Consider the following 14,127-nt stretch of genomic DNA (forward strand, 5'->3'; position numbering starts at 1 on the left):
CAGCTGTAGCAACAGATAAAGGATCATATGTTTGTGATAATGGTTGACCGATTGAGTGACAACGATGGAATCAGAGATACATTAAAGTAAGAATCACACACACACACACACACACACACACACACACACACACACACACACACACACACACACACACACACACACACACACACACACACACACACACACACACACACACACACACACACAACACACACACACACACACACACACACACACACACACACACACACACACACACACACACACACACACACACACATACATTTATGTACTGAGTAAATCCCCTACCTACTCTACCGTTGAATTGGCTGAGAGAGATAACAAATTAAAGAATGATCGAATCTGAAAAATCAACGAGTTTCGTCTGCTTGTTTTTCCTGTCTTCAAACAAACAACTGACACTGATACAAAAAATAAAAAATAAAAGAATCCGAAGAAAAGAAGATGAGAAGATCAGTAAAGGTGCAATGCGTTCGTTGCGTGGCATACAATTCGAACAGTGACGCACAATTGTTTACTACACCACGATCAACAAAAACTATCAAGCAACCACAAACATGATTCATCAAAGTAGTCTATCGTTTCCCTTGAACTAAATTCAAACCCATAACCAGAGCAGACGGTCGGTACGGTTCAGAGCGTTTCAGGAGGTTTAGATACGCGGAACTGTCGCCCCAAAATTAACACCACCTTTGCAGAACGACCTTGACGCAGAAATCGTCCTCAAAACTGTTCGCTTGTAGAGCAACTATCGATCAATCGCGCAAAGTTTGAACTTGGGTGCTAATTTCACTGTTTTTAACCAGAGCGCAAAGTCAACAGGAGTCGTGTCGCGCACGTGCGCATTCTATTGCGCATGGTGGTATCGCTACACTTGAAAAGCTCCTTAACTCGCTCGTTGCAGCGCAAGCAAAAAAAAAAGGGTCGTCATTATGATAAGCGCGTAACTGGTGGTGGAAGCCTATGGAAGGGAGAGGGTTCGAGGTGGTAATAGTGTGCGTTTTCCCGGTCTTTACGGGCGCACAATACGGCCGTACGGTGAATGTGCTGCTGGGCCACAGGCTGGTGTCTTATCAGTTCGTACCTGTGGCGGTGGCAGAGTGCCTTGCGTTTGTTTTCATCATGACAGTAGTATTATTTTGGCTGCCGGTGTGATCGTACGTGTTCGCGGTCAGTTCGCACCCATTCACCCGGCGGCATTATTGGTGCGCGACACAATTGCCCAATAGGAGTGGTGCGCAATGCCATAAAACCGAAACCCGTGGTACCCGTGGTTGCAAGCCGAAAAGAGTGATAGTGGTAGTTCTGGTTCTGTGTGATACTTGAAATTAGAAGTCAACTACACGCGACAAGATGGATGCGAATTTTAAGCGAAAAACCATCCACCGCAGCATATCGTTGCTGCTTCGCGATATTGGTAGGTGTAGATCAATCAGTTAGCGGGTGATCCGTTTGCGTTACCTACTGTAAAGATGCGGCTTGGGCAGGAACATTAATCGAGATATTGGTTTGATACATGTTCCTGTTCTAAATCGAGTTGGCAAAATTCACCTCTGACCTCAATAATTGGCTTCTCGGGGACTTTTTTCAATTCTTTTTTCTAGTGTTTGTTACTCCCCTACCCCCCTTCCCTCCACTGATCGTGCTTGTGTTAAGGGCATGATATCTAATCGGCACCACCTATCATCATCATCATACCCAACCCAACCCTTACCGATTGCGATACCGTCTGCGTGATGTGTATCGTGCTGTACGTCCTCAGCATCTACTATCAACGTTTCTTATCATTCACTCCCCTCTCCTCCCACATCACTCCACACCACGGTGAAGACAATGCGTTGTACTAAAACCCCCAAAAAACTTCACCACCATTCACGAAACCACTTGTAAAACAGTTGTCGAGAACAAGTGCAAAACTGTGTACGAGCGCGTGTGTGTATGTGTCCGTGTGCGTATATGTGTGTGCCTTACCGGATGTAATAAGTTTTATGCCTTCCGTATTTATGCAACCTTTCCCAACGTCGCGCCTACTTGTGCACCTCCGTCTACTTCGCTCGGTTTTGCGGTAACGGGCGCATTGAAGCGTGCTGCGTGATGTTGGCCGGCGACGGCAAGTGGCGACCGATAATGTGGCGGGTAATCTGCGATAAGATTCGAAATCGACGCTGATTCACGCTGGGTGGGGTGAGGAGTGTACAGGAAACGGCCCGAAGGGTTCGAGCGTGTACCGTGGGCTAGTGTGCTGCCAAAAATCGTTCTGAAGCGATGTGAAACGGGTTGTTGTCAGCAAGTGCTTGCGGGCGTAGGTTTGCGTTTTTATTTCTGTGCGATAAAAGTGAATTCGGTGACAAATCATGGCTGACGAATTCGAGCATCTTGTTAGTGGTAAGAAACGTGATTTGAAGGTAGTTTGAAGACGTATAAAAAGGCATCTTCTGATGTGTGAAAGTGTCTGGAGTGTTTTTAGTGTAGCTTAATGGCAAATGTGACATTGTAGGAAAACAGTGTTTTTATTTCACCATCTGGAAATGTTTGAAATTGACATTATGACATTTAAGGTGACACCGTTTCCAACGCAAACGCATCGTGTCTCAAGAGATGTATTGATTACCTGCCAGGTTCACGTGATTGCCTGAGTGAGTTGCTCAGGAACCACCTACTTATTGCTATGGTTACCGCCTGGAAAACTATCTACCCCTAGACCCTACGCTCAACTTCGCTGGTTATTTCGAGAAGCTAACATTCCTTTATCTTTCTCGCTTTTTATTTCTACCGATCTGGCTTATCGGGCCGCCCGATAACGCTATCGGCTGCACTTGATACAATAATGGAACGGTTGGCATGATTTTAAACAAACCATCTGTTTTCCTTCTCTTTCCACGCTCCGACTCTCCACCCTTGTCGCTGTGTGTTGGATAGATCAGATGTCGCTGAGCGAAATCGGCACCTCGAATCCGGCACTGAACTGCGACGATACTGGCACGGCGTCGTCCAACTTGACCGCCCAGCTAGACCAGCAAGGATGCCATGGCACGGACAGCAGGGGTGCGTACTACAACGGTATAACGGGTGGGAGCGGTGATGGTGGTGCAGGTGGTGGCGCCGGAGCCGGTGCCGCAGGACATCACGATGCCAGCCTGGCCTGCTACTCGATTCGCAGCGAGCCGGAAGAGTACGACGAAAATCTGGATGCACCGGACTCGGTGACGTACCTGTCGATCGGTGGCAACAATCCGGTGCTGGTGATACGGGAAAGCGATGCGGACAGTGTAAGCCCCGCGTCCGAGATCCCGTACAGCTACGTGTACAATACGCCGGTCAAGTTTGACTCGATGCGGCGGCACATATTCATACCGGGGCTGGAGATTATTGTGGAAATCATTGACTACGAGCGCAGCTTGACGTCACACGTGCTTAATCCGAACTTGTAAGTGTTTCGAAAAGTGTCTGTGTGTGTGTTTTATGGTTGTTTTACGAAATTATCCACTTCCATTCCAAGGTACACAGTCAAGCTCACCCATGGACCGTTTTCGTGGACGATTCAGAAGCGCTACAACCACTTCAGAAATCTGCATCAACAGCTGACGACGTATCGGGCCTCGCTGCACATACCCTTCCCGACGAAGAGTCACAAGGAACGGCGGGATAGCTTTCGGAACATGCACACCGTACATCAGGCAACGGCTTCGGTGAGTAGAATGTTGGTCTGTAAGATACAAAATCCAGTGTACTAAACTGTTCGAACACTCTTTTCCAGCCCGCGATGCAACAAAAGCTGGGTAAACCGCTGAAAAAGATCAAGAAAAGCGCATTGCCACGATTTCCGCTCAAGCCGGACTCGCTCGTCTCGTTCGATGCCATCCCGCAGCGGATCAAGCAGCTGGAGGAGTACCTGTACAATCTACTTAACATATCGCTGTATCGGAACTTTCACGGAACGGTAAGAGATGCTGCCACGTTCCTTTTGGATTTCCTTTTAAATTAACGGATCAACCTCTCCTGCTCGTGTTTTTAAGATCAACTTCCTGGAGGTATCGCACATCTCGTTCATCTCCGCGCTGGGAGAGAAAGGAAAGGAGGGTCCCATCAAGAAACGCACCGGCTCCACCCGTCCCGGCCAGTCGGGGTGCAATTTTTGCGGCTGCCTTGCCGGTGGGTGCTGCGTGCGGTGCAGCTACTTCTGCACGGACGTGCTCTGGAGCAAGTGGCGCAATCGGTGGTTCTTCGTGAAGGAAACCTGCTTCGGCTACTACCGGCCGAAGGACGGCGTGCTGCGGTGTGTCGTACTATTTGATCAGGGCTTCGACATATCGTCCGGCATGTACAGTACGGGCATGCGCAACGGGCTGCAGATAGCGACGAACTCGCGCTATCTCGTCATCAAGTATCCGACGCGCCGAATCGCGAAAGAGTGGATGACGCACATGAAGCGGGTAGCGAACGAGAGTGCACGCGATTTTACGCTGCCGAATCCGCACCAATCGTTTGCTCCGTCGCGGCCGGGAGTGCAGGCGGGGTGGTTTGTGGACGGTGCCGGGTATATGAGTGCGGTGGCTGACGCGCTGGAGGGAGCGACGGAGGAAATCTTTATCACCGATTGGATGCTCAGTCCGGAGATTTACATGAAGCGGCCGGCGATCGATGGCGATTACTGGCGGTTGGATAAGATTTTGAAGCGCAAGGCGGAGCAGGGCATTAAGATCTTCGTGTTGCTGTTCAAGGAGCTGGACTTTGCGTTGGGCATTAACAGCTACTACAGCAAGGCGAAGCTGGTGGAGCAGCACGAAAATATTAAGGTAAGGACACACACACTTCCGGACGACATGACATTAAACAATAAATGAAAGTGTGGAAATCGATTCAGGATCCTCCTGGATCGTCTTGTCCCTAGCGTCGAAGAGATAGTCGAAAACTATCAAAGAGGATTCCGAAACGGAATACAGACACGATACTAACCATCTCTTGATCGACTTAAATGCTGCATAGTCAGGTTAAAACTATACGACACTATGAGCTCTTTTGGAATTCCGGCCAAACTGATGTGGCTAGTTAGAATGACTATGACCAACGTCACTTGTCAGGTGAAGATAGATGGAAAACTTTCAAGGTCTTTTGCTACCTCCAAAGGGCTGCACCAGGGCAGATGGACTTGCCTCTCTCCTATTTAACTTGGCGCTAGAGAGAGTCATCCGTGACTCTAGGGTGAAGACTTTGGGAACCATCTTCTATAAGTCAACCCAGATCCTAGGATAGATGGCCCCCTGTAGATGATGAGCCAGGGGGGGGGGATAGAGAGAGGGGTGCTAATGTTTCGTCAGTCTCAGGGCCTTAGTACCTAGTACTCTGTCAACTTTTATACCTACTGCATACTATAGACTACCGATTTACGGGGTCCCTACATCAACGGAGCTCCAGGCGGTCGCCTAGTCCGCCAACCGTTAAATCCGCTGCTGCAGAGACCCTCGTATTGCGTATTGGCAACATCAGCGACCCTACCAATAACAAATCCAAACTTACGTAGGCGTGACTGTGTGATAGGCCAAAGCACTTTTGAAGTCGTCCTAGAATTCAGCTATCTCGGGTCAAAGGTCAGCAACGACAATAGCATGGTATCTGAGTTGCGCGCAAGGTTGCTGGCTGCCAACCGGTCTTTCTAAAGCCTGAGACATCAGTTCAAAGAACTGTCGCGAAGGACGAATAGTACCTATATAGTACCGGTACTCACATACGCCTCTGAGACATGGACATTGTCCAAATCTGACGAAACCCTCTTAGCCGCGTTCGAGAGGAAGATGCTCAGAAGGATCCTTGGCCCCGTATGTGTGGAAGGACAATGGAGAAGTCGCTATAATGACGAGCTATACGAGATGTTCGGCGACCTCACCGTGCAGCGTATCAAGCTCGCCAGGCTCCTGTGGGCTGACCATGTTGTACGCATGGAAATGGACGACCCAACCCGTAAAGTCTTTTTAGGCCGTCCACAAGGACAGAGGAGGCATGGTAGGCCCAAATTGAGGTGGCAAGATGGCGTGGAGGCGTCCGCAATTAAGGCTAGAATAACGTATTGGAAGACGAAGGCGCGAGACCGTGAGCGGTTTCAGACACTTCTGTGGCAAAGCGGTTCTAGCGCCGGATAATACTAATACTGTGAGGATTGATTTGGAGAATCTCTTTGAACCGGATTTTTTTCTACAAAATTTTTGAGGATATTTGCCAGGATATTTTGTTAATCTTCCGCCAATAATTTAGAACTTTAAAATACTGAGCTTTCCGTGGGAAAACAAACAGTTCGATGGCTAGAAGATCTATCATATAATCCAGTTTCATTCAATGAACTTTTACCTAATCAGGTTTTTGCATCTCTCAATCCGCACAGGTCATGCGCCATCCCGATCACGCTAGAGCTGGCATTCTGTTCTGGGCCCATCACGAGAAGCTGGTGATCATCGATCAAACGTACGCCTTTGTCGGCGGTATCGATTTGTGCTACGGCCGCTGGGACGACTATCAACATCGGCTAACCGATCTCGGCAGCATCTCCTCGTCGACGAACAGTTCCGCCAACAATACGACCACCCGCAAACCGTCGACAGTGGTCGAGCTGGACGAGAACGGATCGGTGGCGAATTTGCTCAAATCAAGCAAAAACATTGCCATTGCCACGGCAGTCGATCGGCAGGCACCGGCGTCCGTGGCTGTAAAGCGCGCCGATACTACTCACCCTGCCGCCAAAGAGCCTGTGGCCGCGAATGGGAAGCAAAAGAATCCGGCCGAAAAGAATCCGGAAGCCCCGGGAGCGATGGGTGACCCACCGGATAGGGTGCTGCAGGCAGCTGCCCTCGCACTAACTGATCAGCTACCGCTGGAGGAAAGAGACGAACTGCCGGAAAACATTAAGCAGAACACACCGGAAATGGAACGGCGTAACATTATGGGCATGATTAAGGATATGGGACGCGATTTGAAGAATCGTATCACGCTGTCGGAGCACCTGGACCATCCGCAAGGTACCGATGCGCTTGCATCGGGCGGTGCAACGGGCGGAGGCAGTGGGGTCAAGAGTAATGTCGGCAGTCCGATCTATCTGTCCGAGGAGGAACGCCGCAAGAAGCAGCTGTACGGTGGGGAGAAGGGAGCACCGCTGGGCGATCTAGCCAGCCCGCAACCGTTCAAGAACGCGGCAATCTTCGAGCTGGATGGGCAGGCAAAGCTGTGGATTGGGAAAGATTACATTAACTTCATCGTGAAGGACTTTACCAATCTCGATTCACCGTATGCGGGTAAGTTCGGGGCTGTTGTGCAAGGTTGCTAAAGTCGGTGGAGCACTGTACTAACCGTCGGGTGTGTTCTTGCAGATTTGGTCGACCGGACGACGACGGTACGTATGCCATGGCATGACGTTGCAACCGTCGTGCTGGGACAAGCGGCACGGGACGTTGCCCGCCACTTTATCGAACGATGGAACGCGGTCAAGCTGGAGAAGTGCCGTGAAAATGCCAACTTTCCGTACCTGCTGCCAAAGAGCTACAATGACATCCGCATAGATAGTAAGTTTCTGAACGTTCCGCTGCACCACGTCACCTGCCAGGTGTTGCGCAGTGCGTCGAGCTGGAACTGTGGCTTCATCGAGCCGGACTACGTGGAGCAGAGCATCCACGAGGCATACGTGCAGACGATTTCCAAGGCGCAGCATTACATCTACATCGAGAACCAGTTCTTCATCAGCATGGAGCTGGGCAACAGTGTGGTGAAGAACCAAATATCGGAGTACCTGTTCAAGCGCATCGTGCGGGCCCACCGGGAGAAGAAGGTGTTCCGGGTGTACGTCGTGATGCCGCTGCTGCCCGGGTTCGAGGGCGATGTGGGCGGATCGTCGGGAATCTCGTTGCGAGCGATTACCCACTGGAACTATGCATCGATATCGAGGTAGGAACCATCACAGGTTGGAGGAAACACTTTATGTACTCACTTTATTTTGCTTTTCTGTATGTTTTAAAGAGGAAAATCATCTCTTCTCGAGCGGTTACGAGCAGCCGGCATCCAGAAACCGTGTGATTACATATCATTCCACAGTCTGCGGACCAACTCGACACTGAACGGGATGCCCGTGACGGAGCTGATCTACGTCCATTCCAAGCTGCTGATTGCGGATGACAAGGTTGTGATCTGTGGATCGGCCAACATCAACGATCGTTCGCTGCTGGGCAAACGAGACTCGGAAGTTTGTGTTATGATAACGGTAAGAAATCGCTGATTTACTAGCCAATGGCAGGTTCTAGATTACTTTTCATTCTCTTTTCACAGGATGAATCTTTCGAAGAGGGTCGCATGAACGGTGAATCGTATCCGTGCGGCGTATACGCCGGCAAGCTGCGCAAGTTCCTGTTCCGCGAGCATCTCGGACTGCTGGAACCGGACCCGAAGCGGGCCCCAGTGGACGTGACGGATCCGGTAATTCACACCTTCTGGAATGACGTCTGGCGAAGGACGTCGCGCCGCAACACGCTCATCTACGACGAAGTGTTCCGCTGCATCCCATCCGATAATGTGCAGTCGTTCGCGATGATGAAACGGTTTCTCGAGGACAAGAGTCTGCTACAGTCCAATCCGGAAGGGATACAGCAGGCCGTCGAACGGATCGAAGGCTATCTGGTGGATCTGCCGCTGAAGTTTCTCTGCAACGAGATACTTACACCGCCCAACACGAGCAAGGAAGGTATCATGCCCACTTACATGTGGACATAACCTACCCGGGTGTGCGTGTGTGTGTGTGGGTGAGTGTAATGAACTTCATCGTTTCTTCGGTCCACCCATTGTTCTATTTAGTGTACCTTCTATCTATTCCTTCTAACCATCACAACGTGCTGACTTCATGGGGGACAGCCAACCTGAACGACTTTTTGTTTTATATGTTAATTTTTTATTTGCTATTTATGTGCTCTCGTATTACGTATTAACGAACTATGTGAACAAACGGACTATTTTTTTAATTATTCACGAAACAAACAACCTCAGCGTAGGGTAGATTTTATGTGTGCAGGACACGCTCAAGAGCGTAACATTAGCATGTAAGAAAAGCGGGTGTATGCTGCTCTACAAACTACACAGTATACACATTAAATTGTTCTTTCTGGTAGTATCCGAAGCACACATGGGGCTCAAACTGTTCAAGTGCAATTAAAAGAAAGAGGTCTGAAGAGAAGAAAAAAAAGCAGAAATTTAAGCGGAATGAAAGACAGATTGAATCATACAACAAAGATTTATACAGAAACAAGGTTCAAAACCGAAAATAAAAATATTTAAATTTTAATCAAAATGGAGTATACCAGCGCTGTTGGATCCGAATTAATGTTAAAATTACATTATGTTTGTTTATTTTAGGAAGCAGGTGAAATAATTGCCTTGCGGCTGAGACAGAGAACGAAGAATATTATCCTATGTTATGTGAGCAAAGTATTTACCAAAAAAGCAATATGGTGAGGATGATCTACTAATTCTGAGCAATATGCTGCGGGCAACTACTAGTTCAAAAATCTATCAGAGTAAACTGCGACAGTGATCATTCATCGCTCTTTCGCAGCAGACGAACAAAATCGGGCATTTTATGAGCTTGAAAAGTGCTCGATTTTGTTATGTGGACTGCTAGCGCCAGCTATTGCCGATAAAGAATAGGGTTCGTTTCTTCGCTCGCTATATCTAGTACTTAGTCTGACCGATAGGTGGCACTAGTATATATCGTCCACAAAATCATCGCCCAGGGTTGTTTTTCGATGTTTGCTGAACATTTTGTCTTTTCTCAAATAGGTTTATTCGTAGCACAATGAATGTTTTAAATAACATATAAAAAAAATTAATTCGAATTGTATCATGCCACAAACAGAAGTCTTCCATGTACAGTGAAATCTCTCTGAAGTGAATCTTCAAGAGACCGTCAGCTTAGAGAGATATTCATGTTGAAGAAAACCAATTAAGGTGTTGCTATGAACTATCCCAGAAACAGCGGGAAAAAACATGGCATCCTTTGACCAACATTTTTGTGAACTGTCATTCAAACATTCATCTTAGAGAATTTCGTATACAAAACCGCATATGCAGATTGAAGAACATTTGCCTTAGGGAGGCATTCATCTTGAAGAGACACAACATGTATGGAATATGACGGAATATATACACTGTAGTTCAAAATATTCATCGGCGTTGAACTAACCTCTGCTAACGCAATTGTTGGTATAGGCTAGTCGCTGGTTTTTCTTGAGATTCATTAATAAATGTCCTGGGAAAAATAACAATTTCTCCCCAAAGAAGCCAGCTGAATATAAACGTGTAAAGTAACCCCTTAAGATCATGTTCTCATGACGATAATTCGTGTTTTTATATCCGTAAAATTGGCTTTCAAAAACAAATACCGTATTTAAGCGTGTGTTTTAGGTAAAACAATGACCAAAATCAGATCGAGAGCGTCGTTATACACGTGTAGTAACTTTTGAAATGTAATGCAGTGCAATTGATGTAGATAGTAATGATGAGGATGACCGAATTGATAGTTCGTTTGAAACATCAAATATAATGACGTGATCGAACATTTCTGTGAATTGTTATGCAAATCATTAATAACCAAAATGTTGTGAATATTTGATCAAATTAAAAGCATTATTTTTTCAGAAATTTTGAACATTTCTTCCTTATACACGGCAAGTAATATACGCAAAAATTCGGTTCGTGTGTTGCAGGTTTCTTACTTGATTTTATGTTTCTATTTATTGTTGTTATGTTGTTTTACACTCATGCTAATTTGCAAATAATTTTGTTTTCTACTCTAGTCTTTGGTTTTAATGATGTTAAAGTAAATTTATTTAATTTATTTTATTTATTTAATTTGATTGTTTTTTCCTTATGATCTCTGAATTCAGTAACTCACGTTTATTCACTTAAACCGCATGCTTATTAGTTGAACTGTCAGCTACGGTTACCTATTGAACAATCAACTAAAAATCATGCAAATCAAGCTGCATTCTCGACATGCATAATCAAGTGCATACACAATCTTATCTGCTTCATTGTTCAAGGCAATTTGTTTTTGGTATTGGTGCAATAAAAACGTGTTTCAATTTTTTTTAGTATTTCTTACTTAACTACGTTTCATATTTTGTTAATTAGATTCATCCTACTACACGTGTAGTCACCATACATTGTACCATAACGTAACATTTATGGTTTTCTAAACATGGCTACTTGGGTCAATTCAAATACATTGCGCCATATCCAAGAAACAGAGACAGAAGATAAATTTCACCCTAGCAACGAATAGAAAAAAAGTGGAATCTATAGCGTAAAGTGCATTTGAGAGAGTTGGTGAAAATAATGCTCGCAAAACATCGCGATGGGACGAGCATTACATTTTCATAGCCAAAAGTAAGTAACTTCAATAAAAAAAATGTGTAAAAAAAACATACATTTTGAAGCATTAATGTACTACATTGTTGACTCTACATGATCGATACAATAATCTTAAAAATTACATAATCTTAAAAATGGTTGACTTTCTTTTAGTACACCTATTACACTGAAATGAAGATGTTCTAGCCATTCTATCCTCCATACACGTACATTGATTGGTGGTGATTAAAATTATAGCAACATTTTTGGAACTTCTTTCCTCTTCTTTACAGCAAGTAATTTAAAAAAACTAGAAATAAATCAAAGGAATAATTATAATTCTTTTTGACCATTTTCTCCTTCGGTTACATTTAATTGTTGTTATGAGAATATGTCTTCTGATACTAAAATTAACTATCTACGGTGATTTAGCAACACACCAATTCTCCATATTACACGCCCACAGATTATCGTGTTTTCATGCGTTAACATTACAGCAACATCACACGGTAATGATCAGATTCATGTACGCACAGGCAACATAAAGAATGAATGAAGTGATGAAGGGCCATTACGAGATGAGCAGCATTCCCAAAATGAAATAAGCAACAACAAAAAAATGCAAAACAAACAAACCGAAAAAAAACCGTCCCACTAGCACTACCGACCGACCACCAAAATTCGAGCCAAGGCAAAGGTTAATGTTTTCTTTTTCACGTTCGGGGTCGATATATATATTTTTTTCGCTCGCTATCTTTCCCTTTTGCCGTTTCTGCCCACAGTTTGTTGGGTCGCTGTTTTTATTTTTTTGGCAACGATGACCGACGGGTAAGTAAGTGAGCAATTTTTTTCACGGTCAGCTTACCGGTATTGATCGTGGCTGGGTTTGACGAGGACGAGAAGGGGTGATGTAGTGGGCATGATGCCGGTAGTAGTAGTAGTTCGTCAGTTTGTTGGCCCCGTTGGCCCGCTGCCGAAAACAGCAAAAGCGCGTTTAAATTGTGGTGCAGCAGCGGAACAGCGCGGGCTGGGAGGGATCCATGCTTCGCGCATTATGTCAGCAGCCGCGACAACCAGACAAAGGCCACCAGACACAGACACCACCGGGCACATGCACGACCGTACAGCAAAGGAAGGGAAGGGATGTGCTCACACAAGAGCGTCGCTGGCGTTGTGTGGCGCTTTGCATTTGTTTTGCTTTTGCTTTCGGTTGGATTGGAAAATGGAAGCGGAGGGAATGAATGGTGAAACACCACGCCACGCCACGCCAAAATCAAAAGCTCAACAATGCAGTAAGCGAATTTGCATTCTGTTTTGAGCGGTGTGAGTGAACGTGTGTGTGTAGTATGCAGTGTGAGGGGTTTTTATGATTGTTATTCAATGCGCTCGGTGCAGTTTGAACGAATGTAATTGTTTTTTTTTTTCCTTTTTCCATCACTAGAGACGGATACATTTAAAGCAATTAAAATCAACTTATGAACTTGAAACAAATAATGGTAATTAATCTTTTTTTTGTCTAAATTCTGAAGCTTGATAACGATTTACATAATTATATTTTATATAATTTGTATAGCTCTTTACAGCAACGCAAAGCCCTCGTTGTTAATACAGTTTATTCCCGAGATACGCATTTTATGTGTTCTCGAAGAATACGCGTGACTCGAATATCCACGTTTGTCGAATTCCACGTTTTTCAGCTAAAATAAATTTGATTGCTCGGAATTTTTGATTAAATTTTTTTCATTTCTATTTACTTTGTCATTTATTTGATACAATTCGAGTAAAAAATCAGATATTTTTGGCTTTCAAGAGAATCCTCTTTTTTTTTTTAGCAAAAATGTAGATTTTACTGCTTTGAATCCACTAGTTTTATGATTAATTCATCTTGAATCAATCGATAAATCGTTAGTAGAATATTATTTTAATCAATAACTAAAGGTTTAACAACTTTTCATGACCAAAAATGAATTTCGAAAATAAAACTAGACACTACAGAGCTGCACAAAAACTGGTTGTTCACTTGACTATCGCTGCAAATGTTCGCTGTACGTTTGAACAGCTGTCTCATTTATGCGCACGGTTAAGGCGCCCGCCGGTTAATCCGCCCCCGGATAATCGACGTTCTACTGTATAGATGGAAATTGTAATACTTCGAATTTACTTGTAATCTGTTTATAAATTTAATTTACATTTTATTACAAATTTAATACAAATTTTATTTAATTTATATACAAGATAAACAAAGCCACCAACAGCGCCTTGTAAAAAATGCAAAATGAAAAAAAGACATGTAAGGATCAAAATATCCATAATGAGTTAAAAACAAGAAAGCAAAGTCTTTCAATTCGTATTGATTTAATAAAACGTTTTAATAATGTAATAATGTTTAAATGACTGAAATATATTATAGAACTATAATTAGCCATCTCCACAGGTCATTAAATAAGAACAAAAATTATTTAGATTGTTTAAAATATGCATTAGTGAGTTTGAGTAATCTTAAGAGAAGATGACGAGAAGCTGATCGAACGATTAATAGACATAAATTCAAAACATAAACAACAAAAAAAGGTACCTTGCAGTCGTCATATCTTCCGTTTTAGCTTTCCTTTAAATTCATTTTTGGATTTTATAAAAAGTAGCATAAATTTGGTTGTTTGACTATTTTTAGATGATTATTTAGAAGGAAGCAACTTCTCAATTGATTTAATGGTGCAAAAAGAATGA

At 44.4% G+C, this 14,127-nt stretch overlaps 1 protein-coding gene across 1 annotated transcript; it reads left to right on the forward strand.

Annotated features, from left to right (window-relative positions):
* Positions 1-296: 296 nt before the first annotated feature.
* Positions 297-9,334, forward strand: LOC121600044 (phospholipase D2). The gene is made up of 9 exons (XM_041928324.1): positions 297-1,441; positions 2,944-3,451; positions 3,524-3,713; positions 3,782-3,964; positions 4,041-4,820; positions 6,401-7,304; positions 7,380-7,950; positions 8,023-8,263; positions 8,329-9,334. The coding sequence occupies exons 1-9, from the start codon at positions 1,378-1,380 to the stop codon at positions 8,767-8,769; spliced, it is 3,882 nt and encodes a 1,293-aa protein (XP_041784258.1). The 5' UTR covers positions 297-1,377; the 3' UTR covers positions 8,770-9,334.
* Positions 9,335-14,127: the final 4,793 nt, after the last annotated feature.

Source organism: Anopheles merus, chromosome 3L (assembly GCF_017562075.2).
Source record: "Anopheles merus strain MAF chromosome 3L, AmerM5.1, whole genome shotgun sequence".
Classification (NCBI taxonomy): Eukaryota; Metazoa; Arthropoda; class Insecta; order Diptera; family Culicidae; genus Anopheles; species Anopheles merus.